Source organism: Panthera tigris, chromosome A2 (genome assembly GCF_018350195.1).
Source record: "Panthera tigris isolate Pti1 chromosome A2, P.tigris_Pti1_mat1.1, whole genome shotgun sequence".
In the NCBI taxonomy this organism is placed as follows: domain Eukaryota; kingdom Metazoa; phylum Chordata; class Mammalia; order Carnivora; family Felidae; genus Panthera; species Panthera tigris.
In genome coordinates, this window is record NC_056661.1 from 65,092,866 (window position 1) to 65,116,215 (window position 23,350).

General features: G+C 52.5%; 1 protein-coding gene across 3 annotated transcripts in view; it reads right to left on the bottom strand.

Moving 5' to 3' along the window:
- The window catches only part of GRB10 (growth factor receptor bound protein 10), a 180,926-nt gene that overhangs the window by 102,518 nt on the left and 55,058 nt on the right, over positions 1–23,350 (bottom strand). For all 3 annotated transcript variants that reach the window (XM_042963412.1, XM_042963423.1, XM_042963435.1), the window contains one exon: positions 17,697–17,765. In XM_042963412.1, the coding sequence (XP_042819346.1) occupies positions 17,697–17,747 (51 nt within the window). In that variant the 5' untranslated portion in view covers positions 17,748–17,765. The remainder of the gene's footprint in view (positions 1–17,696; positions 17,766–23,350) is intronic.

Sequence of the window (23,350 nt, forward strand, 5' to 3'; positions counted from 1 at the left end):
GCATGGCTTCCCCCAAATTCCCTTTGCCGCCTCAATTTTCTTCCCGTCTTTTGATCTGGCATGCCCACATCAGTGAGGCAGCCCGCCTCATTGGCTAAGAACGCTGGCTCTAGGGTTTCTAGAAATCAGTAGTTGAGTAGCCTGGGGAAGACCACTAGAGCTCACCGTGTCAGGGTTTGGAACATTCAGGGTGATCGCGCATGTGAAGCGTCACGGTTAAGTTCCTAGTGGCTGTTTTCACGGACACCACGACTTATCCGGCTGTCACGGCCACCTCCCTCACCTCCATCTCCCCCGACCTCCTCCGTCGCCTCCACCTGCTCTGCCTCCAAGACCCCCGTCTTCACCTCCTTCATCACCACCTGTAGCGTGAGAACCGCGAGAAGGGCCACCTGTGCACAGCTGACGGCACGGCGAACCCGAGGTATGTAGGTGACTAGATGGCGCACGTTCAGGTCACGTGGGTCCGACTCCCTTGGAGTTTTCTCTTCCTGCAGCGGGTCCCACCGACGGCAGAGCGGCTTCTGATACCGTGTCCCCGGCAGGAGACCCCAAGTGCACAGGCAACGGGATCCCCGGGCTGTGGACTCGCTCACTCAGCCGTTTGTGAAGAGAACGGGAATAGCTTCCAGGAAGAAGTGGGCCCCACCAAGTCCCTAAACCCGCAGGGCTCACGGGCTTCTGCCCCCGACTCAGCCCTGATCCAGAACCCCGCCGGCCTCCTCGGCAGCCCCCAAAGGACAAATCCCCTCTTCCCGTGTGCGAGGCCTTCTACCAGCATCTGGGAATTTAATTCTGGACGTGCCGACCGGGGGACGCACGGAGCACAATTGAGAACTAGCTGTAAGTGGCCAGTAAGCAGGCCCAGGCTGTGCGGCAGGAAGGAGATGGGAGGTAGGTGGGCCCAGGGACAGAGGGACAGCTATCACACCGGGGGCGCGGGCCTGGAGGTCAGAGGTTGGGGCCCCCATGATTTCACAAGGGGGGGGGGCTCTGTGTCTCAGGAGCTCTAGTGAAAGGGGGGTGAGTTCCAGCCGATACAGTGACTGTGGCTCAGAGAAGAAGGCAAACGTCTCAGGGGGCATCATTCCAACTGGTAAGAAGCATGATGGCAGAAACACTCCACCGTGGCCACAGCCCCATGTTTCCTGTGCCCCTAATTCTCCCGCCCACTCTTGCTTTCGTGAAGGCTGATGGTTTTCCAAAGTCATTCACTTACCGACTTTAGAACAACAGGGGCCCCTGCCCAAACCACAGCGCTGTTATCAGCTTTTTAATGGCTATTTCAGTCACCCAAGGGGATCTCTGGGACTCTAGAGAAGGTCAGTGGGAGGAAGATGAAGGCCACGCAGGTTTTCCCAGGCTCTCTGGGAAGGGAGCACGCCCCTCCCCGGCGGGAGTCACTGGTTCCCACCCACACACGCCGTCTGCCCAGGCGCCAGGCACCCCTCCTGGTGGGGGAGCCAATGAGTCAGAGTCGATGGGCACTTGCCCAATGACCGGGTCACCCGGTGCTGCGTGGCTGCCCACATATTACTTAACACAGAAGAGCAAACGCAGGTTCTGCGTGTGATACGAAACAGGAAGGACAGGGGCGCCTGGGGGGCTCGGTCGGTTGAGCGTCTGACTTCGGCTCAGGTCATGATCTCACACTCCGTGAGTATGAGCCCCGCGTCGGGCTCTGTGCTGACAGCTCGGAGCCTGGAGCCTGCTTCCGATTCTGTGTCTCCCTCTCTCTCTGCCCCTCCCCCACTCACCCTCTGTCTCTCTCTCTCTCTCAAAAATAATAAACATTAAAAACAACAACAACAACAACAAACAGGAAGTCCTGAAGGCCTCCCTATTCATTAAAGCATCTCTGCACCAGGCCCCCGGCATGCCCTTTTGTCCTCCTCTATCCCCAACCACCCCCAGAAAGGAGGCATTACCTTGGTGGCATTACCACGGAGGCATTACCACAAGATGACTTAATGGAGGCCTGGCTGCTCACCAAGGCAGATCCCCTGAGGATACCCCGCTTTCCGCTACACATGCGGTTTGTCCTCTGGGACCCACCCCCCTCCCTTGTGAAAAGGAAAATGAACAGAGACCAAAACATCCGCACGTACTAAAATAGGGTGAATTTGCTAGGATGGTCGGCTAGGGGCACCTGAACCGTCTTCAAGGTCCACGGTGACTTAGCAGTCTGGGAAGTGAGACGATACGGAAATCACCGAGCTGCTAATTAATAAGGCTGCCAATCTCAGCCCTCACAGTGCTTCCCAGGGATCGGGCAAAACGCAACACGGGGAATGAGAACAATCCGACAGTGAAACCACAGACTTCCCAGTGGAATCAAATAGGTTCTGACTCTGCCCCAGCGAGCCCTGGCCGGCCAGGACTCCAAGTTCTGGAAGAGAGGCATCATTCCAGGTGTCCCACCTGCTGTCCCCGCCCCTCCCCTGCGCATGCACAGACTGACTGTGTGCTGAGGTTCAAGGGACCAGGCCAAGAGGCCACATAAGAGCGGAACCCCTCCTGGAGGCAAAGGGAAGGAAGTCCCCCAGCTGCATACAGACGTCAACCGAAGGACAGAGCACAGGTGCTAACAAAAGGCAGTGTGGTGCCCTAAGCCAGCACAGCTTGGACACGGAGGTGATCTGGTTCAAAGTCCTGGTGACCTGGTCGTGGCAACCATCCCTCAGCGTCTCAAGGCTTGAGATGCCTCGTCTGAAACGTGGATCACGATCCTGAGGCGTCCCTGACGGGGCGCACAAAACCCCTGCGGACAAGCGCCCCGACTTCTTTGTCTCAAAGCTTCCCGCTTGCTCTGGGCCACACCGGCCCCTGCAACATCTACACTCGAACCTCGGGCGGCGAACCCCGTGCCGCGCTGTCGCAACAATCAATGGGGTCGGCGCTATCCCCACATAGCGGGTGCACGGCCCAACCACACCGCGTGCCCCCAGTTAGCAGAAGGAGAAGAGACATCCTCTTCCTCGAACTCTTTAATGCTGAATTTCAAAACTGGAAAGGGCTTTCATTTGTCCTGGTTGACCAGGAAAAAGCCCCAGGGTTTAACATGATGTAATCCTTGGTGGCCCTTCCTCATTTCTACAGCCCTCTGGCCAAGCCTGGGGCAGAGGGCCAGGGGTGAACGGCAGCCCGGGGCCAGGAATCTGGAGGCAGGATGAGGTAAGCTGAGGCTGGCAAAGAGCTCCTGCCTGGGTCCCCACGCCGCACCTCAACCCAGTGTGACACTCTTCAGGGGGCAGATTCGAGAGCAGGGAAGGGCAGAAAGAAGCTTCCAGAAGCATGCTGAAGGGCATGGCTGTCAAGTCGGGGTGCCGCTCCCTTGAGGCATATCTCCCACGGGGCTTTGTGCAAAGCAAGTGGCCAAGAAAGAGCGAATGACCCCCAGGACCCCGGGAGCTGCTGGCGGCCACTACACGAGATGCGGTCAGCCCTTCCCTGAGGCCGGGGAGGACTGCGGGCTCCCAACCCCCGCATGGGTCACAAAAAGCTGTTCATCACATCCTCTGTGAATGAAAACCCTCGCTGTGATGTGAGCCAAATGTTTATAAATCACCCCTGTGACAAACTCTAAGCTTCCGTGCAAATAAACTCACTCTCTGCACCTGTTTCCTCATTTAGAAAGGGAGGTCTTTGGACCCCACGATCTCTATTATTTCTCTTCGGCTCCTAAGCTGGTTCTGCACACTCCCTGACAACGCGGTGAACCTAACCTAGTCCCAGAACCAGGGTTAAAACATGCCACCTGTCAAGACGGGAGTATCAGGACGGAAGGGACCCTCTCTCCTTAAATAACTAAAACACTGAAAAGAGTTTTCATGCACGTTGGACGACAGGCGGCACGGGATCATATCCCTGACAGAGACAGACAAACGAGATCAGCCCGACCAGTGCCCCACTCGCTGCCCGGAGAGCTCCCCATCCACAGCACCAGGAAGGGGGCCCCATACCACACTCGGGGTCCTTCTAGGAGACAGAACGCAGGGTTCAGGGAAGCCACGGGGACCTGCACGGGGCACCGGGCAAGGTGTCAGCTGAGTATTGGCTAGCGCACGCGTGCTAGGAAACTGTCAGGCCGGGGAAAGAACCACCAGAAAGGAGCAGCCAGAAGGGGGCGCCTGGGGGGCTCAGTCGGTTAAAGCCTTTGACTTCGGCTCAGGTCAAGATTTTGCACTTCATGGGTTCAAGCCCCGCATCAGGCTCTGCGCCGACAGCTCGGAGCCTGGAGCCTGTTTCGGATTCTGTGTCTCCCTCTGTCTCTCTGCCCCTGCCCTGCTTGTGCTTTCTCTCTCTCTCAAAAATAAACATTTAAAAAAAAAAAAAAGATATCCCCCCCCCCCCCATATTTAACTCAACACAGGGGCACCTGGGTGGCTCAGTTCAGTTGAGTGACTCTTGATTTCTGCTCAGGTCATGATCCCTGGGGTCGTTGGATCGAGCCCCATGTCAGGCTCTGTGCTGGCGCGGAGCCCGCTTAAGACTCTCTCCCCCACCCTCTGCCCCTCCCCCACTCACATGCATGCTCTCTCTCTAAAAAATAAAATAAAATGAGTAAAGTTTAAAGCAACACAAAAACAAAAAACCCAGCCCTCAGCCACGTACGGTTCACCACGTCTGACACCCAATTCAAAACCAGAAGGTGTGAAGAGAAAGATGGGCCCGTCACCATAGGAGATGTCAACCGAGAGACACAGACCGAGGAGGTCTAAGACGACACCGGACAGGAGGGACATCCAAACAGTCCAGAGAGATATGCTCTGTGTTTCCAGAGGGACAGCAACTGCCATCCTGACAGGGACCAAATCCAACCTCCAGAGCTGAACACCCCCCTCCCCAGCCCAGGATAGGACGTCCTCCTCCCCAGGGATGAGTTCTGAGGGGGGCCCGGGGTGCTCTCTCTCAACTGATGCCCGAGGGCAGTGGTCTGGGAGACCTGGGGCAGGAGAGCCCCCATGAAGACACAAGAACTGTCCAGAATGAAGCACCCGGAGGAAACGCAAGGGCAGAACTCACCCAAATCTAGCCCCATGTGGGCGGCGGGGAGGGGACGCAGGTTTGGGACCAGACAGAGCAAAGCAGGACCCGGACCCTTCCACTTCCAGCCATCTGAGCCGAGCAAGATAAGTCAACGGCAGTCTCTGGGCCTCAGGGTCCCCACAGGCAAACCTGGGTAACAGCACCCACTTCAGAGGGCCTGCTGGGGGAGATCGAGTCAGGCGAGGTACACAAAATCCTAACACAGACCCCAACGAGAAGACACCCCACTCCGTTACAGCTCAGGAGGGGTCGGGGACAGCGTGGGGAGTTGAACTCACCCCTGCATACCTGGAAAGCAGCTGCGAGTAAGAAGCCCCAGTGAGTGACAGCAAGGACGCGGGGCCGGCCAGCCTCTGTCACAGAAGGTGCGGTTCCCAGCCCTATGAGTGAAGGCCTTACGCTCAGGAGAAGACGGGGCCGAGTGTGTACGTGTGTGCGCGCACATGCATGCGTGTGGAAATACAGGCGTCACAAATTCGGAACGAGCGCGGCCACAGATAGTCTACAGATGTTGCGACAGCCCGGCCTTTTCCATAAAACGTTTCTTCCCCCAAAGGCCCCCTGCGAGGTCATGATCCCTGCACGTTATCAGATAGTCTCCAGAGAGACTATCTTCCCGTGTCAGTGGACCCGTGACAGGTTTCACGAAGCTGCTTGTTGGCACGTGTACCCGACATCTCCTTGTCTAAAGCTGGGTTCCTGGCCTGCCAGATAACCAGATCCATGTAAAATCCCAATACACGGGGGGCACCGGGGTGGCTCAGTGGGGTAAGCGTCCGACTCTTGATTTCGGCTCAGGTCATGAGTTCACGGTTCAGGGATTTGGGCCTTGTGTGAATCCAGTGTGGAGCCTGCCTGGGATTCTCTCTCTGCCCCTCCCCTACTTATGTTTTCTCTCGTGCACTCGAAAATTAATAAACATTAAAAAATAAATAAATAAATAACATAAAATAAAATAAAATAACATAAAATAAAATAACATAAAATAAAATAGAACCGATACACAGACTCCATAAGCCTGCCCCTGGCACCAGTCCTGAGGAGAGCCGTGAAAGAAAACACCGAGGTCCCGACAGCGCCATCACATGACCCTGTTCCAAACGGGCTCTAAAAGATGTTTCTGGAAACATAGCAGGTCCAGCCCAGTCCGCCCCAGCACAGACCCCTCCCACTGCCAGGCAGCCTCAGGCCCTAGGGAGCCCAGAGAGACGCAGACGCCCAGGTCACCTGCACAAATGTCACAGCCCAGCAGGCCAAGTGCCAGGCTACCAGACGGGACAGGCTCCTGCAACGGTGTTCGCCAGGTGACCACAGCGTCCGGGAAGAGGGCAGTCTGTGCCCAAAGGCTGGACACCTGGCTGGCCAGGAGGGTGATGGATGGACAGAGGGGAGGAGAGTTTGTGCAATGGGAAGGTACATAATTATATTGAAACTTCTGTATTCTGAAATGCTGGCATGCCACTGGTCCCCAGAAATACTTCAGTGACCGCCGGCCAGCCACCCCTCAGGCAGGTGCCCGAGCCAGACGAAGAGTCAGCCACAAACTCTTCCTGCTTCGCATTCCAGACTGGTTACCACATCCTGATAACTTGGCCTTCTAAATAGACTTCGACTCACTTCTCGTACGGCCACTGCAGTGTCCTAGCCTCGGGTGCCCCCGTCTTACCCCGAAGCCCTCGCTCGGACAGTAGCTCCGAGGTGATCCTGGTGTCCGGATCCCACACCGAGCAGCACAGGCCGAGGGTGGAGCGAATCCCGCGCCACCACAGGGGACAGCGTCTAGCCCAGGGATTCGTGCGTCTGCACCCTCGGATCCTCACCCCACACCTGGCATTTCCGTCTCAGAAGACCAGAGATCTAAGAACAGAGACCTCACTTTACTCCAAACGAATTTGCTCATGAGGAGGATTTCCTGCGGGTGTTAACCCCCAGGTCACTGGGAGCCTAAGACCTACCACACCCGCGCTGGCCATCAGCCAGGGAAGTCGTGAAAGCAGGAATCTCAGTACGAGAAAGCTTTTCAGAACAACGAAACGACGTCTGTGATTACCAATCGACACCTTTATCCTCCTCGAGACTAGAAAATCTTAACCAGCACGGCAGAGTTCTGGCCCTACCTGACCACAAGGCTTCGGAGAATCTGACACCTGACCACTTGGTCACCTAAGGAACAGACAAATACAGCCAATCTGCAGAGAGAGTCACCTGTTCAACAATCGTCTACCGAACACCCATTCTATGGCCAGCACATGAGCCCTTAAAGGACAGATCCTGCCCTCTCTGCCTTATATGTTACCTGGACAATACAGATAGTACACGACTATCATACCAGGCAACATACTAATTTATAATTTAAGAGGACGGCGCCATAGAAGAATACAAGGAACGCACAGAGCACGGTAAGTGGGGGGAGGAAGGTGCGACTGAAACAAAACAGGAGGGGTGGTCTCACTGAAAAGGGAGGGGGAGGAACAAGGCCCCTGCTGGCAACGGCAAGGTCCTCGGTCCAGACAGACGCGGCAGCCTGTGTAAGGCGACTTCAATGTCTTCACCTTGATCGTGACCAATCCGGACAAGTATGCCACAGGCCAGCCAGCTTCCCCGTGAAACAAACATCTGACCCAGCTTCTTCTATTCCTTTTTTTTTTTTCTTTAATCTTTATTTATTTTTGAGAGAGATACAGAGACAGAGTGCGAGCAGGGGAGGAACAGAGACAGAGGGAGACACAGAATCCGAAGCAGGCTCCAGGCTCCGAGCCGTCAGCACAGAGCCCAATGGAGGGCTCGAACTCACAAACCCCAAGTTCATGACCTGAGCCGAAGTCGGACGCTTAACCGACTGAGCCACCCAGGCGCCCCTCAGCTTCTTGCATTTCTGACCCACGTTGGGATTTTCTACCAATAACGAAAAGGTCTTGTTTTTCCTAGAAGTTTATGTTCCCTTTATGGTTTATTTTCTATTTTTTTAAGCCCCACTGCCAAGTGATCAAATTCCAGTCCCCGCATTGTAAGCGGGCTCCCACGCACCTAGAAAGAGCTGGGGGAGACTCCCTCCTGTCCCCCAGCCAGTGCCACGGCGGGGCTGAAAAGTTTCTGCGGAACCACGGCAGCCAGAGCGAGCTGCAGGCACAGGCGGGGAATCCACCTGCAGAAAATGCCACACCAGGTTTCCTAGCACTTTTCCAGAAAACCTAACCAACCCCACGCACAATGACAGCGAGTTCAGTAAGCAGAGAGGCTAAAACATCAGCCAAGTGTTTATCTTTTCCTTAAACATCAATTACAGGAAAAGTCTGCAGAGGCTGAGAATAATGCTAACCTTCAATTAACAGCAACTTTAAACACTTTTTTTTTTGGTGTCTTCCTAATTAGTAAAAAATTAGTAATCATTTTTATTTCTTTTAAGTTCATTCATTTTGAGAGAGAGACAGAGCACACCCGAGGGGGGAAGGGGCAGAGAGAGGAGGACAGAGGATCCACAGCAGGCTCCATGCTGTCAGCGCAGAGCCTGATGCAGGGCTCAATCTCACAAACCCTGGGATCAGGACCTGAGCCGAAACCAAGAGTCTAACGCTTAACCGACTGAGCCGCCCAGGTGCCCCAAAAGTTAAGAATCTTTAAAAGACTCAACCAACAGTCTGTGGCCCCTCTTTGCAGGGGAGCAGGGGAGCGGGCACTGTCTACCCCCACTTGCCAAATGAGGCACAGGGAGCAGAGGACACTTTGCCCGGGGAGGGAAAAATCCCTTGTAACAATAAAGGGATCCACGCACGCTACTAAGTATCATGCAGGAATGATTTAAACCTACCCGAAAGAACAAACACTTAAATAGGAAATTAAACAGGTTTAAAAGCTCATGTTTTCACTATTCCACATGCTGTATTAAAAAGGAAGAATTCTGGGGGCGCCTGGGTGGCTCAGTTGGTTTAAGCGTCCAACTTCCGCTCAGGTCATGATCTCGCGGTTCGTGAGTTTGAGCCCCGCGTCGGGCTCTGTGCTGACAGCTCAGAGCCTGGAGCCTGTTTCAGATTCTGCGTCTCCCTCTCTCTCTGCCCCTCCCCTGCCCACGCTCTTTCTCTCTCTCTCTCAAAAATAAATAAACGTTAAAAAAAAGAAGCTGAGGGGTGTATGGGTCCTGATATAGGACACAGAACTTCAAACACTCAAGGGCAAGATGGGGTGCTTACAAGGGAAGCAGCTGACCCGTGCGCATCACCCAGGTGCACGCCAGGCCCCTTTCCGGCTCCAAGCACCCATGACATTTCTCAAGAAGTCGTGTCCGCTGCCTCCCTGCCCAGCTGGCCCTCAGTTCACACCGCCGACCCAACAGCACACACCAGTGGGCTACACTGTGGCCTTGACGGGTACGTGACAAACACTGAGCCTTTACAGCTCAAGAGGCAGCCAACGCGAGCAAACACGTACCTTCTAAACGTGATTCCATAATGACCCAGAGGCAGAGGCTAACCAGAACGCTGATCTGGGAAGTTCAGTCTCCGCAGGATGGAGAGTCGAAAGAACACGGATTTCTGGGGGGGACTGAATCACCATGGCGAGGAGGAGGAGGAAAACAGAAGCGGGATACTGGGGTCTGGCCCTAGACAGGTGTTTCTTGGAAGGAGGCAAATTCACTGGCCTCTGTTCCACCGTGGCTCTGGACCTTGCTGGACAGGACATGAATTAAGCACCCCTGGCTCTCCATCACTCAATCAGCCTGCAGGCAGGAACCAAAGACAGTGCCCAGGAGCAGGAAGGCAGAGTGGAGAAGGACTTGGGCCCACGGCCCCACCGCGACCGTCGAGGCACACGCTGTGTGACAGGTGCACACGATAAAAACAGCACGTGGAAAGCACTCAATAAATACAGCTGTTTTTTAGAATTATTGTAGAGCTGTCATTTCCCTCAAACTATCCAGAAGAAATCGAAGACGTCAAGCCCACACCTAAGGGGATGACCTTATTTGAAAAGAAGATGCGTAGGCAAAAAATCAGCATTCAGAGTAGAACAAGCCTGTCTCTCTCTCCAATCAAAAAATATATACTTGTAGGGGCGCATGGGGGGCTCAGTCGGTTGAGCGTCCCACTTTGGCTCAGGTCACGATCTCACGGTTGGTGAGTTCAAGCCCTGCATCAGGCTCTGTGCTGTCGACACAGGGCCCACTTGCTTTGGGTCCTCTGTCTCCCTCTCTCTCTGCCCCTTACCCTCTCATTTTCTCTCTCTCTCTCTCTCTCAAAATAAATAAGAAAACTTTAAAAAACTAGGGGCGCCTGGGTGGCTCAGTTGGTTAAGCGTCCGACTCCGGCTCAGGTCATGATCTTGCAGTCGGTGAGTTTGGGCGCATGTCGGGCTCTGCACTGACAGCTCGGAGCCTCGAGCCTGCTTTGGATTCTGTGTCTCCCTCTCTCCCTGCCCCTGCCCCACTCGTGCTCGTCCCAAATATAAACAGTAAAAATTTTTTTTTAATTACAAATATAATTAGAAATTTAAAATATATATATATATATATACTTCAGAAATTTTTATTTATGTTTATTTACTTATTTATAGCATTTCACTGGTTTCCAGACATTCTCTCATTTTGACGTTTTAAAACACACACATCTTCCAGTTGATCCACATTTAAGGATCATACTTGGTCATCTTTCTCTTCATTTTGACTGGAAAGCGGTCATTAAGTTGACCCCTTATCTCAGGGCATTTTAGGATCAAAGACATAAATGCAAAATCCCAGGGTACACACTGAACGTTTCATCACAGAGGCTCCGAGAACTAAACCCAAGTTGCCCTGAAAATACCTTCCCTCGTGGGTCTCGGGCACGAACACACTCCGGTAGCTACAAAACGTTAAGAAAAACAAGCCTCCGTTACTCAGCAGAGAGTAATGGCCTCTTTGCCTTGATGCTACTGTCATCTGGAAAGGGGACGTCGTGACAGGTAACATCCAAGTCAAGTCCCTGGACGAGGGCCAGCACGCTGCCAGCGACTCGGTTTTCCCATCTTTAAAATCGGTGTCACGAAGGTCGTACCTCACAGGGCTGGTGGGCGGTTCAATGGAAGAACCCAAAACAAGTGCACCCAAGTGCTGAGTCTTTTCCCCGCGAACCCCCCCCCCCCCCCGGTATACTGCCATCTGTCAAGTCCCCAGCTCTGGGCTGTAGACCATTCACGTGACCTGTCAGGAAATGACGCGGGTCCCCACTGGTGCCCACGAAGCACACTGTTGACACAGACCCACCCGGCTGGTTTCGCACCTGTCTGTCACCCCACAGCTGGGATCTGCGCAGACAGTGCTGGCCTCCGGGGACCCCAACCCCCAGCCACGCTCCACCTGGGACCAAATTGGTCACAGCTGCTCCCAGCGTTTAAAGGAAAGGGTTTTCAATGGATCCGAAAGTTAGGAAAAGTATAAACACGCGTGCTATTTACCAACATGTCGTTGACTAAGTACAGTTCCAATAAACTAAACCAGCTCAGTGCAGTTTGCCAGATCAGAAAGCAAATGGGTTTCCAAACCAAATGCCGGTCTATTTTTTTTTTTTTTAATTTTTTTTTAACGTTTATTTATTTTTGAGACAGAGAGAGACAGAGCATGAACGGGGGAGGGGCAGAGAGAGGGAGACACAGAATCGGAAGCAAGCTCCAGGCTCTGAGCCATCAGCCCAGAGCCCGACGCGGGGCTCGAACTCACGGACCGCGAGATCGTGATCTGAGCTGAAGTCAGACGCTTAACCGACTGAGCCACCCAGGCGCCCCTATTTTTTAAGTGACTATCCTGCAATCGCTTCAAAGACTTGAAAAGACCATAATCAAATTTACACACATATCGCAAAAGCACTTAAAAATTTCATGTCTAGGGAAGAAACGTACACTCTTTTTTTTAAAGTTTATTTATTTTGAGAGAGAGAGAGAGAGGGAGAACATGAGCGTGCAAATACAAGTGGGGGAAGAGGGGGGAGAGAGAGAGAGAGAGAGTCAGTCCCAAGTGGGTTCCTCGATGTCAGCACAGAGCCCAACTCGGGGCTTCAACTCATGAACCATGAGATCAAGAACTGAGACGAAGTGAAGAGTCAGACACTTAACCAACTGAGCCACCCAGATGCCCCCAGAATCAAAACTTTAAATAATTTGCAAAACCACTTATAGGTAAGCGTCCCACCTGCTGGGACACTATCATGAAATAAAGATAAGGGATGGGACAACTTAAGGGATGTGTAAGAGCCACAGTGAGGAGAAGGTACCAGCCACAAATTTCTTGGAGAACACAGAGTCCAATAAAACGTCCTTTTGTGTAAGGTTAAAACAGAAGAAGGGGCGTCTGGGTGGCTCAGTCAGTTAAGCATCCAACTTTGGCTCGGGTTGCAATCTCAATGTTCATGAGCTCGAGCCCCAGGCGGGCCTCAGCGCTGACTGTGTGAAACCTGCTTGGGCTCAAGTGACTGATGGGATTATTGTGCTTTCTCTGCCCCTCCCCAGTTTGTGCTTTCTCTCTCTCTCTCCCTCTCTCTCTCAAAAATAAATATTTTTTTTTTTAAAAATGAAGAGGCTACAGAATCCCTCTCCGGTTAAAAAAAAAATTAAAAATAAAAAACAAGCGACGGACTTTAGGAATGGAATTCACTTCTAGGGACGGATCCCAAATCGAGACTACAGGGATGAGGTCATCCCCCGGCCCCTCCAGACACTGCCAGCAGATGGAGGGGTCTGGTGTCCCCAGATGTCCGCGGACCCAGCAGAAAATCCACAGCTGGCTGTGCTCGGCAAGCAGCAAAGCGCCATCCACGGGCTCTGAGTCTCGTCCCCGCGGCCCCAACCACGAGCGGACGAGCCAGCGGACACAGGAGGCCCCACGGGGAGCCCCCGTCCGTCCTTCAACAGGAGTTGGCAAACGTCTCCGGTGAAGGGCCAGACGCTACTCAACTCTGCTGGGGAGCCTGAGAGCGGCCACTGACGAGATGTCAACAAATGAGCGTAGCCGTGTTCCCGTAACACTTCATTTATAAAAGCAGGCAGGGGGGCAGGACTGGCCCACGGCCGTCGTCTGCCAGCTCCCGCGCCGGAAGAGAAGGTTCCGGAAGGCTCAGCGCCACGGAACTGAAATGAAGCCAGAGGAGCAACTCGCAGCAACCACCGGGGGCTGGGACAGGATGTAGGAAACGACCCAGCAGGCAGACGGTGGCGGAGAAGGAGCCACCAGCAGGCTCGGGGCTCTGACCTCCACCCCAGCAGGTGTCTCTGCGCGACAGGATCACAAGGACGCTTTCCCAGACGTCTGACTTCGAACACGAGCAACTCAGAAGTCAAGAATGACAATTACAGAAATAAAGCTAAAATACTCAGAATAAATATTTGGAAGTTCAAGCATAAGCCTGATCACCTGTATCACGTTTACACTCAAGCATTTCGGTGCCACAGTACAGCTCAACACTGTTCATGCATTTCACCTGAACCCATCACACTGCCTACTTCCAGCATTCTTCATAAGGATAATAAACGCTGCTTTTGTTTATAGTGAATAGATAAAATGCACCTTGAAATAGGTGCATAATCCCTTCCTCAAAACCCTGGGGGCTAGAAGTAGGTGGGAATTCAGAAATTTTTGGATTCGAGGGGCTCCTGGGTGGCTCAAGTGTCAGACTCTTAATTTAGACTCAGGTCTGTGCTGACAGCTCAGAGCCTGGAGTCTGCTTCAGATTCCGTGTCCCTCTCTCACTGTGCCCCTCCCTTGCTCATGCTCTGTCTCTCTCTCTCTCTCCCTCTCAAGAATAAATCAAAAACATTAAAAAAAAATTAAAAAAAAAGATTCTCCCTCTCATCTCTCTCAGCCCCTCCCCCACTCACAATCGTTCTCTCTCTCTAAAAAACTTTAAAAAAGATTTTAATGGAATGGAGAAAGATAAGGCAGGGTCCAGGGTGGCCTAAGAACGTAACCATTATGCACCTACAGTCCATAGCTCTGAACAAGTCGAATCAAATTCTCCTGTGACGTGAGAAATGACAATACTTCTCAGTTTAGAGCTTTGGGGGTTTCACTTTTTAATTATTTTTTCATGTTTATTTATTTTTTTCATGTGTATTTATTTTTGAGAGAAACAGAGACAGAGAGTGAGCGAGGGAAGGGCAGAGAGAGAGGGAGACACAGAATCTGAAACAGGTTCCAGGCTCTGAGCTGTCAGCACACAGCCCGACACGGGGCTTGAACTCACACACTGTGAGACCACGACCTAAGCCGACGTCGGACGCTTAACCAACTGAGCCACCCAGGCGCCCCGAGCTTTGGGAATTATAAAATTGCAGACCATGGGCTGCAGGCGTCTATTTATAACCCCCTCCCCCCCAGACGCCCTGTTCCTACGTGGCCAAAGTCTAACCTCCCCCACCTCCCCAGGCCAGGATTTTCCTCCCTGCATCCTTCTGCCCAGTCCTGTCTGGGCACCACCCACGGCTCTGGGCGCTTCCTCCAGGGAGGCCTCCTTGACCTCCTTTCTCCCCCACCAGCCTATTTTATCTGCCTCAGAATCATTGTCATCGTTCACAATCATCTTATCTGCCAGCTGTCCCGTGTCCACCTTCCCAACTAAGACTCATAAGCCTATGGAACTTGCCTGCCTCGTGCAAAGCCACCCACCCCCCTAGCTCAGACACTGTGTCTGGCACAGTGACCAAGGAATTAAAGGTAACTATCTTGGGCCGGGTGTCCCAGACGTGGTCACCCCCGTGCTGGGCAATTTCCATGCCCTTGCTCCAATCCCCACACGACCTGGACACCATTAACCCTTTTGGGCCAGTAGGGAAACTGAGGCACAGGAGTGTTACAAGATCCACCCCCCCACAAAGGCCACCGAACAACGACAATATCAGATTTTAAAGGAAAACTCTAAGTCTTAAAAGTGAAGCTGTTTGTTCTCTATTCCACCGGAAAGCATGATAACTGAATGCACACGCTAATTTGGGTGCTTCTGGGTCCGTAAAAAAACTCTACATCTCGGCCACTCACTGACCAAAGCCCGTTATCTAATCCGAGCCCCAGCACATAAGGAACAACTCGAGTCAGAAATCCGATAGTATGCTAAAGATCTTAAGAAATTCTTCTCCACGAAGACTTGGGAGATTCCTCTAAATTGCCATAATTGCAGATTGCTCAAGACTGGAACTCACTGTAAATCATGCCATTTTCTGAGAAATTCTGCAACAGTCATCTGATTTTCCAGGAACAGTGGATGCCAACTGCCAAGTCCAGCTGCCGCATTTTTACGAGCGGAGGACCGTGCCGTCAAATGCCACCGAAAGGCACGACTGAGCATTTCACCGAGGGGTGACAGAGTTTCACTGGGGTTGCCCCCCACACCCCCTCCACGGCTTTCTGGCTTATGCAGAACCGCCTTGGGCATCGGGGGCGGCAATGACAAACAGCTAGTGCGTCTGTGGAGAAACGCATGACCTTTCCTGGGTGCTTCTGCTGTCTCTGTGAGACCCACAGAAGACTGAAAACGGAAGGAGGGGGGCGGAGGGAGGCAAGAGGGTCTTTGTGCCATCACCCTTCCCTCCATCAGGTCCGCTCTGTAACCAGCTAGAGAGGACACCTCTCCACCAACTTTCAGACGGACTCCCTCAGGGACAGTTTTCCACGTAGCGCACTGATCTTTTCCATTTGGAAGCAATGGTGTGAAGTGCAAGGCGGCAGGCCAGATGATGGGTACAATCTGCACCCAGACAACTGGCCACAGCTAAGGGGCCATGGGAGGATTGGACCTATGACCCATGAATGCAGCATGGAGCTTTAACCAACAGGGTGAAGCCTCTTGTTTAAGTTTATTTATTTATTTGGCGGGGGGCGGGGACAGAGAAAGATGGGGGGAGGGGGAGAGAGAGGGGGAGAGAGAGCGAGAGCGAGAGCGAGAGCGAGAGCGAGAGCGAGAGCGAGAGAGAGAGAATCCCAAGTAGGCTCTGCACCGGCAGCACAGAGCCCAGTGTGGGGCTCGAACTCACAAACCGTGAGACCATGACCTCAGCCGAAATCAAGAGTCTGACCTTTAACTGACTGAGCCACCCAGGAGCCCCAAGGCCTCTTTTAGGAATAAGCAAGCAACCATGGCTTAAGCAGAACACCCTTCCCACTTCTACTAGGCGCTGGCCCTCTTTTCCAGCTTGTAACTCGTTCTGGCCTCGTCCCAAATTCAGTGGCTAAAACGAATGGTATTCCTAACATTCAGCCTTTCTTGGAAGGTTCACTTCACTTTGATACCAAAACAACAACAACAACAAAAGATCAGGGGCGCCTGGGTGGCTCAGTCAGTTAAGCGTCTGACTTCGGCTCAGGCCATGATCTCACGGTCCGTGGGTTCAAGCCCCACATCGAGCTCTGTGCTGACAGCTTGGAGCCTGGAGCCTGCTTCAGATTCTGCGTCTCCCTTTCTCCCTGCCCCTCCCCTCCTCCTACTCTGTCTCTCTCTCTCAAAAAGAAATAAACATTAAAAAAAAAATTTTTTTTTTTTTTTTTAATTAAAAAGAAAGCTCTCTGCAGCCGATGAATAAGCAAATTTTCATCACGGTCGCTAAAAAGTGACTCGACAGACCAAGGGAAGGAAACACAAGTTCAGAGAAGTGCAGAACTCTGGTCAAGGGTAGAGCATACGGAAGGGCCTCAAAATCAGGGAGCCATGCTGGAGAGCTGGAGGCCAAGAGACACAGAGAGAGAGAGAGAGAGAGAGAGAGAGAGAGAGAGAGAGAGAGAGAGGCTACAGGTGCTTGACATGCTAAAGGACCGGTAAGGATGAACCAGGCACCATCTGTCAAGTCCCAAGAACCAGGGTTCATTCCTTCAAGGGCAGCCCTCCACCCTGCAAAGTAAAAGCTCAAACAAAACCGTGGTTCAGAAGGTGGGGGCACCCGGGCGGCTCCGTCCCAGGGTTGATCCCAGGGTTGTGGGATCGAGCCTTACGTCGGGCTGACGCTCACGTCACGCTGACGCTCACGTCACTGACGGTGTGGGGCCTGTTTGGGATTCTCTCTATCCCCTCCCCCGCCCCTCCCCTGCTCATGCTCTGTCTCTCCCAAAATAAATACATCAACTTTCAAAAAAAAAAAAAAAAAGAAAGAAAACATGGTTGTGAAGATGAAGGAAATTAACAGGAAATTCACCGAGCAGCCCAGGAAGAGCCCGGGAAACCAGAGGAGCAGAAAGGAACTTGTCCTCCACAAACCCCCACCTGATGCTTCCAGGTGGAGGGAAAAAGGACCCAGTTGGGGGGGGGGGGGAGGGGGAGGCTTCCACCCCCAAAGCACAAGCTGCACCCAGGCCAGGACACCTTCCTCTCCCTGCGTGGTGCCCCAGATGCTCAGGTCTCTCTGGCTGAACATCCCCGCAGCCGCCACTCGAACGGGCCATCTGGAGGTTTGGGGCCCAGCAGACGACCACGTGGCGCCTGCTTTATCCCAAACACCTCTTCCCACACATCAGAGGCAAGACAGCGCCACAGTGACAACCCTTTGGAACCCGGAAGCCGTGGCCGAGGAGGACACGTGGTAAGATGTTCCAGAACACGCCAGTAACCCCAGTGCAGACATCCCCCCTGGTGACCCGTCGTGGTTACTGACCACACGGGTGCCAGCTCCGCCTGCTGGCATGCGACGTCCACGCTCCCCCATACCTGGTGGTACGGATGGTGCAAGAAGGAATCCGGGCAGCCGGCTAAAGCCATGGGCTCCTTCTTCAGCACCTGCAACAGAGACAGACCGTGAGAAGCAGCCAGACAGGACACCACGGTCACTGTTCGCAGCTCGTTCCAGGGCGACACATCCGAGCCGGTGGCCCCTGGACACCCTCGCGCGATCAGGCACTCAGGCGGGAGGTCTGCTCAAGGGGTCCCCGCTTTTCTTCTCACACAGAGACTGGCACCGGCTACGGAACCCTGGGAAGGCCGTCCGCATGGTCACAGGATCCATGGGGCGCGGGGGCCCTCAGAGGGGTGCGGGGGGGCGCCAGCCCCCCACGGAGGCTCCCAAGGACCGCCGGGCTCCTTTGGTCATTACAGATATTAACACCCTGAAGACCTGATCTTCCTTTGGGGAATATGGATTGAGCCTCATTCCAATCAAGCACCGAGGAAGCTGTGTGTGGTCAGGGTCTCCCGGGTACCGCCCGTGTGTATGCTAACTCTCCGGCCGCAGCCGAGATCAAACCACTGTTACGGGCATCTGACGCCCCCACTGGTGTCACACTCTCCCTGGAGGCACGGTTCTGTGACTACAATCTCTGACAATGACATTCACAGAAATGGACTTCTGAACGCACATTAAGCCTCTCCTCGCTTCTGTGTGAGCTGCAAGTAACATGAGCTGTATTCAAAAGCCCATCGTGGGGGCGCCTGGGTGGCTCAGTCAGTTAAGCACCCGACCCTTAATTTCGGCTCAGGTCACGATCTCGCAGTTCGTGGGATCGAGCCCCGCATCAGGCTCCACAGACAGCACAGAGCCTGCTTGGGATTCTCTCTCTCCCTCTCTCTCTGCTCCTCCCCAGCTCGTGTTCTCTCTCTCTCTCTCGAAATACATAAACTTAAAAAAAATTTTTTTTCTTCTTAAAAGCACATTGGCTCCTACAGTGAGATCCCAATAAGCACGAAACACAGACCCTGTCATTTTCGTTTTTAATCTGCTGCGGCACAAACCACATGCCTGATGCATACAAAGCAGACAGTGAATCTCCCTCCCCTGTGACGCAGAGGACGGGCGGGGCGGGGAGGTTAGGGGCAACCAGCAGCTTGGCCGGGACTCGGACGGGTCACCCATTTGCCTCTGAACACAAAAAAACCAAGGCCAAACTTCCATGAAGCGAGCTTCTCCGAGATCCTTCCTTCTAAAGCTCAGCGGTAATCAGAGAGCAGGGGGAGGATTCCGGGAACAGGGAGGAACCAGGGACAATGTCTTCTCATGTGGAAATCATCGGACGCTGAGAACATTTTCAGGAATGGCAGCAATGAACGCTCTCCATCATAATCGGTCCCAGAGGCGCCTGGACCATCGGCCCTTCTTCGGCCCAGCCCTGCTGAACAATTCATAATCCCTGGCCACGAGAGGCTTTTCTCGAGCCTCTGCATTTGTGGCTGTCTTTCCCTGCTCCACCACCAGCTACCTTCCTATGCCCTGTAGGATTGAGCTCAGGGATCACCTCCTCCAGGAAGCCCCCTCAGACTGCCTCTCGCCAATCAGCACTGCTCCAAGATGGCTCGCTCAGTCAGTGTCCACTGGGCTTCTGGCATCTGGATCCAAGCCAGTTTCACAAAGAGGGCACTGGTGGTCATCACTGTCAACCCCTTTAGAGCAGGAAGAAAACACAGCAGCTCTAGGACGGCCACCCCACCATGTCCAGGAGCCGCCTCCAACAGGACTACCCACCTCTCCTACGGTGTCCCCAGACGAGGCCCAGGCACAGGCAGGTGTCCTGCTATTCTAGAACACAGGGTCTCCTCTGAGGCTGCCTTTCGGAGGAGCACGAACAATGAACACTAACAAGAATCCCTACAACGAGGCAGCAAGGACACCGAGCTTAAAAAAACACTTTCTGGGGGCGCCTGGGGGGTTCAGTTGGTTAAGCAACTGACTCGACTTCAGCTCAGGTCATGATCTCACGGCTCATGAGACTGAGCTCCACGTTGGGCTCTGTGCTGACAACGCAGAGTCTGCTAAGGATTCTCTCTCTCCCTCTCTCTCAAAATAAACAAATAAATTTAAAAACTTTTTCTGCTCCTATACTCAGAGCATGGAAGGTCCCACTTCCCTGAAGTCATTTTACTACAAGAAAAATAAAGACTATTTAGTCAATGGCTCATTTCTCTCAATGAAAGAAAAAAGGAGAACGGAAGAAACAGGACAGGCAGGAACTGCCCGGGACAAGATAAACTGGAGGCTGGGGGCAGTCAAATCAGAATCAATGCTGTAGACAGTACAGTCCATGGACGCAAAATCCCAGGAACACGGACAACAGACCCCAGGGAGAACGCATCAGAGTGGCAAAAAGGTTGAACAGTCTGCAGTTCGGCGCAAAACTCGGGGTGCAGAGAACAGAGCCCAGCTGAGAATGGAACACCACCTTCCCCAGCCGATCTCGACCCCGCACCTCTCACGCATCTGGGGCAGAGTGAAGATTCTCTGACCAGACAGTCTGAGTTTTTCAGAATTCAGAAAGGAAGACTCACAAAAGCTTCCCAGGGGAATCCTGAAAGACTCTAGTGGGGCATAAAAGTAAGGACATTCATTCCGTCAACCAAAATAGCAACAAAATCGGGGCGCCTGGGCAGTTCAGTCAGTTGAGCACCCAACTCTTGGTTTTGGCTCAGGTCGTGATCTCGCGGTTTCGTGTGTTCGAGCCCCGTGTGGGGTTCTGCACTGACAGTACGGAGCCTGCTTGGGATTCTCTCTCCCTCTCTCTCTTTGTCCCTCCCCCACTCACGCTGTCTCTACCTCTCTCAAAACAAATAAACCTAAAAAGAAAGATAGCAAAAAATTCGAAGGTAAGACCCAGTCATGGGCTGAAGCATGTCCTCCCCACAATTCAAAAGTTTGAAGCCCTAATGCCCAGGACCCACAACGTGGCTGTATTTGAAGGTGGAGGTCTTTAAAGATGTGATTAGCTTAAAATGAGGTGTTAGTGTGGCCCCCAAGTCAATGTGAGGGGACCTGAGGACACAGACACACGCAGACGGGCGACCGCGGGAAGACACGGGGAGAAGACGGCCGTCTACACGCCAAGGAGAGGGGCCTCACGAGGTCCCAGCCCTGCCCACATCTCGATCTCAGACTTCAGCCTCCAGAGCCAAGAGGAAATAAATTCTGTTATTTGAGCTGCCCAATCTGTACAATTCTGTTAAGGCGGTCGGTCCTGAAAAACTAATACAGACCCAAGATAGGAAAACACTACTAAATTGCTCTTTCAGCTCAAAGGAACAGAAGTGCCCTAAATCTATAACATCCACTACCAGGCAATTATGTTTTCTCTTAAGTGTTTAGGATCCTTTAATCCATCTGCACAGAAACCAGAGAATGACCTGTAAGAGGCTGCTAGGCTGAAGGGAAGAGGGTAGGGGCAATGGAAGCCCTAACAAGATGGCGGGAGGGCCCCACGAGGTAACTTGCCACTCTACTGCATGGGCACAGCTGTGGCTGGTCACCTCCCTCCAGCCTTGGGCAAGGCCAGTAGCCCCCAAGCCTGTAAACCTGCCTGGCCCATAAGTCAACCTGGGCCTATGGTAGCCAAGTCTCATGCGTCCGTGTGTCCAGCATCCAGCCGTTTAATCCCAACACCGACCTAGCTGCTATTCTGGAAGTACTCTGGGGAAGTGGTTGACATCTGCAATCACTGGACTTTTAGGCAAAGGGGATTACCCTCCCTACAAGAGGTGGGCCTCGTGCAATCAGCTGAGGGCCTTAAGAGCAAAGACTGAGATTTCGCAAAGAAGGGATCTGACCTCAAGGCTGCAGCAAACTCCTGAGTTTCCAGACTGCCAGCCTGGCCCAGGGATTTCAGACTTCTCAGTCCCCAACAATCACGTCAGCCAATTCCTTAAAATAGATCTCTTTGTATGTACACACACATGTTCGGTGTCTCAGGAGAACCCTGACGTATACACCCCAGCCAACCACGGCCAGATCCCAGGACCACACGTGGTGTCTCCTGTAGGCCTCCCCAGTGCCCATCTGAGTCTGATGACTCTGCGTGGTCAACCTCCCAGCCCCCGGCCCTTCTCCAAACACACCCTCCACCTTCTTCAGCCCGCAGCCTCCTTTCCCTGAGCAGGCTATTTTTCTCCCCTTCGCCCACATCCCCACGGGCCTTGGGGAGGGGTTAACACCCTTCTGGCCCCTTAAGGACCCTCTCGGCACCTGTGCTAATGGCTGCCCTGTTGCCCCACGCCCCCTTCTGCCACTGCTCCCCACATTCCTTCCAGCTCACTCCGTGCGTGCTGCCCTGCCCAGCCTTGTTTGCCTCCGGAACTCTTGGACATGTTCAACACGTGGAGACACGTAACTTTCCCCCGAAGCTTCAAATTTAATGGGTGTTGGAGTGCCAGAAATATCACATACACATGCCAATGTTATCACCTAAATACGACCTTTGAAAGCATTTACCAAATGAGATTCCTTCTCAGTCAGAATAACAGACATCCCGTAAGTCCTGCTGAGTAGCTCCCTTTGGGATGAGAACACTATAGTTCGATACAGTAAGAATATCAGAGTAATTCGAGTCTCTAATAAAATGTATCAAACCCAGAGCTCTCATCGGATTTAACGGTGAAAGATAGAAAGCTTTTCCCTTAAGATCAGAAACAAGGTGAGGATGTCAGTTTTTGCGTCTTCTACTCAACATAGCATTGGAAGTTCTAGCTAGAGCAATACAGCAAGAAAAAGAAATATAAAGGCATCCAAATTGGAAAGGAACTAATACAATCTCTGTTCACAGACGACACGATCTTATCCATAGAAAACCCTAAAAATTACTAAGACGCACACATAATTAGAGTTAACAAATGCATCAAAGTTACAGAATGTAAGATAACACACTAAAACTAGTTATGTTTCTATACTCCAACAACAAAAAAATCTGAAAAAGAAATGAAGAAAACAAATCCATTTGAAACAGCATCAAGAATAACAACTAGGAATATATTTACCTAATGAGGCAAAACACTTGTGCACTAAATATTACAAACGTCGCTCTAAGACTATAAAGGAAATATAAATATGGAAAACATCCTGTGTTCATAGCTGGGAATACTTAACGGTTTTAAGATGATGACAATACCCAAAGCAATCTACAGAGTCAGTGCCATCCCTCACAAATTCCCCTGGCATTTTTTTGCAGAAATCGATTAAACCTTTCTAAAATTCGTATAGACCCTCAAAGGACCCCAAACAGCCAAAAAAAAAAAAAAAAAAATCTTGAAAAGGATGAACAAGGTTGGAGGACTCACATTTCCCGATCTCAAAACTGACTACAGGGGCGCCTGGGTGGCTCAGTCGGTTAAGCGGCCGACTTCGGCTCAGGTCATGATCTCGCGGCCCGTGAGTTCCAGCCCCGCGTCGGGCTCTGTGCTGACAGCTCAGAGCCTGGAGCCTGTTTCAGATTCTGTGTCTCCCTCTCTCTGACCCTCCCCCGTTCATGCTTTGTCTCTCTCTGTCTCAAAAATAAATAAACGTTAAAAAAAAAAAAAAATTAAAAAAAAAAAAACAAACAAAAAACCCAAAACTGACTACAAAGCTTTGGTGATAAAGACAGTGTGAAATGGCTGAAGGGCAGATGGACAGACCA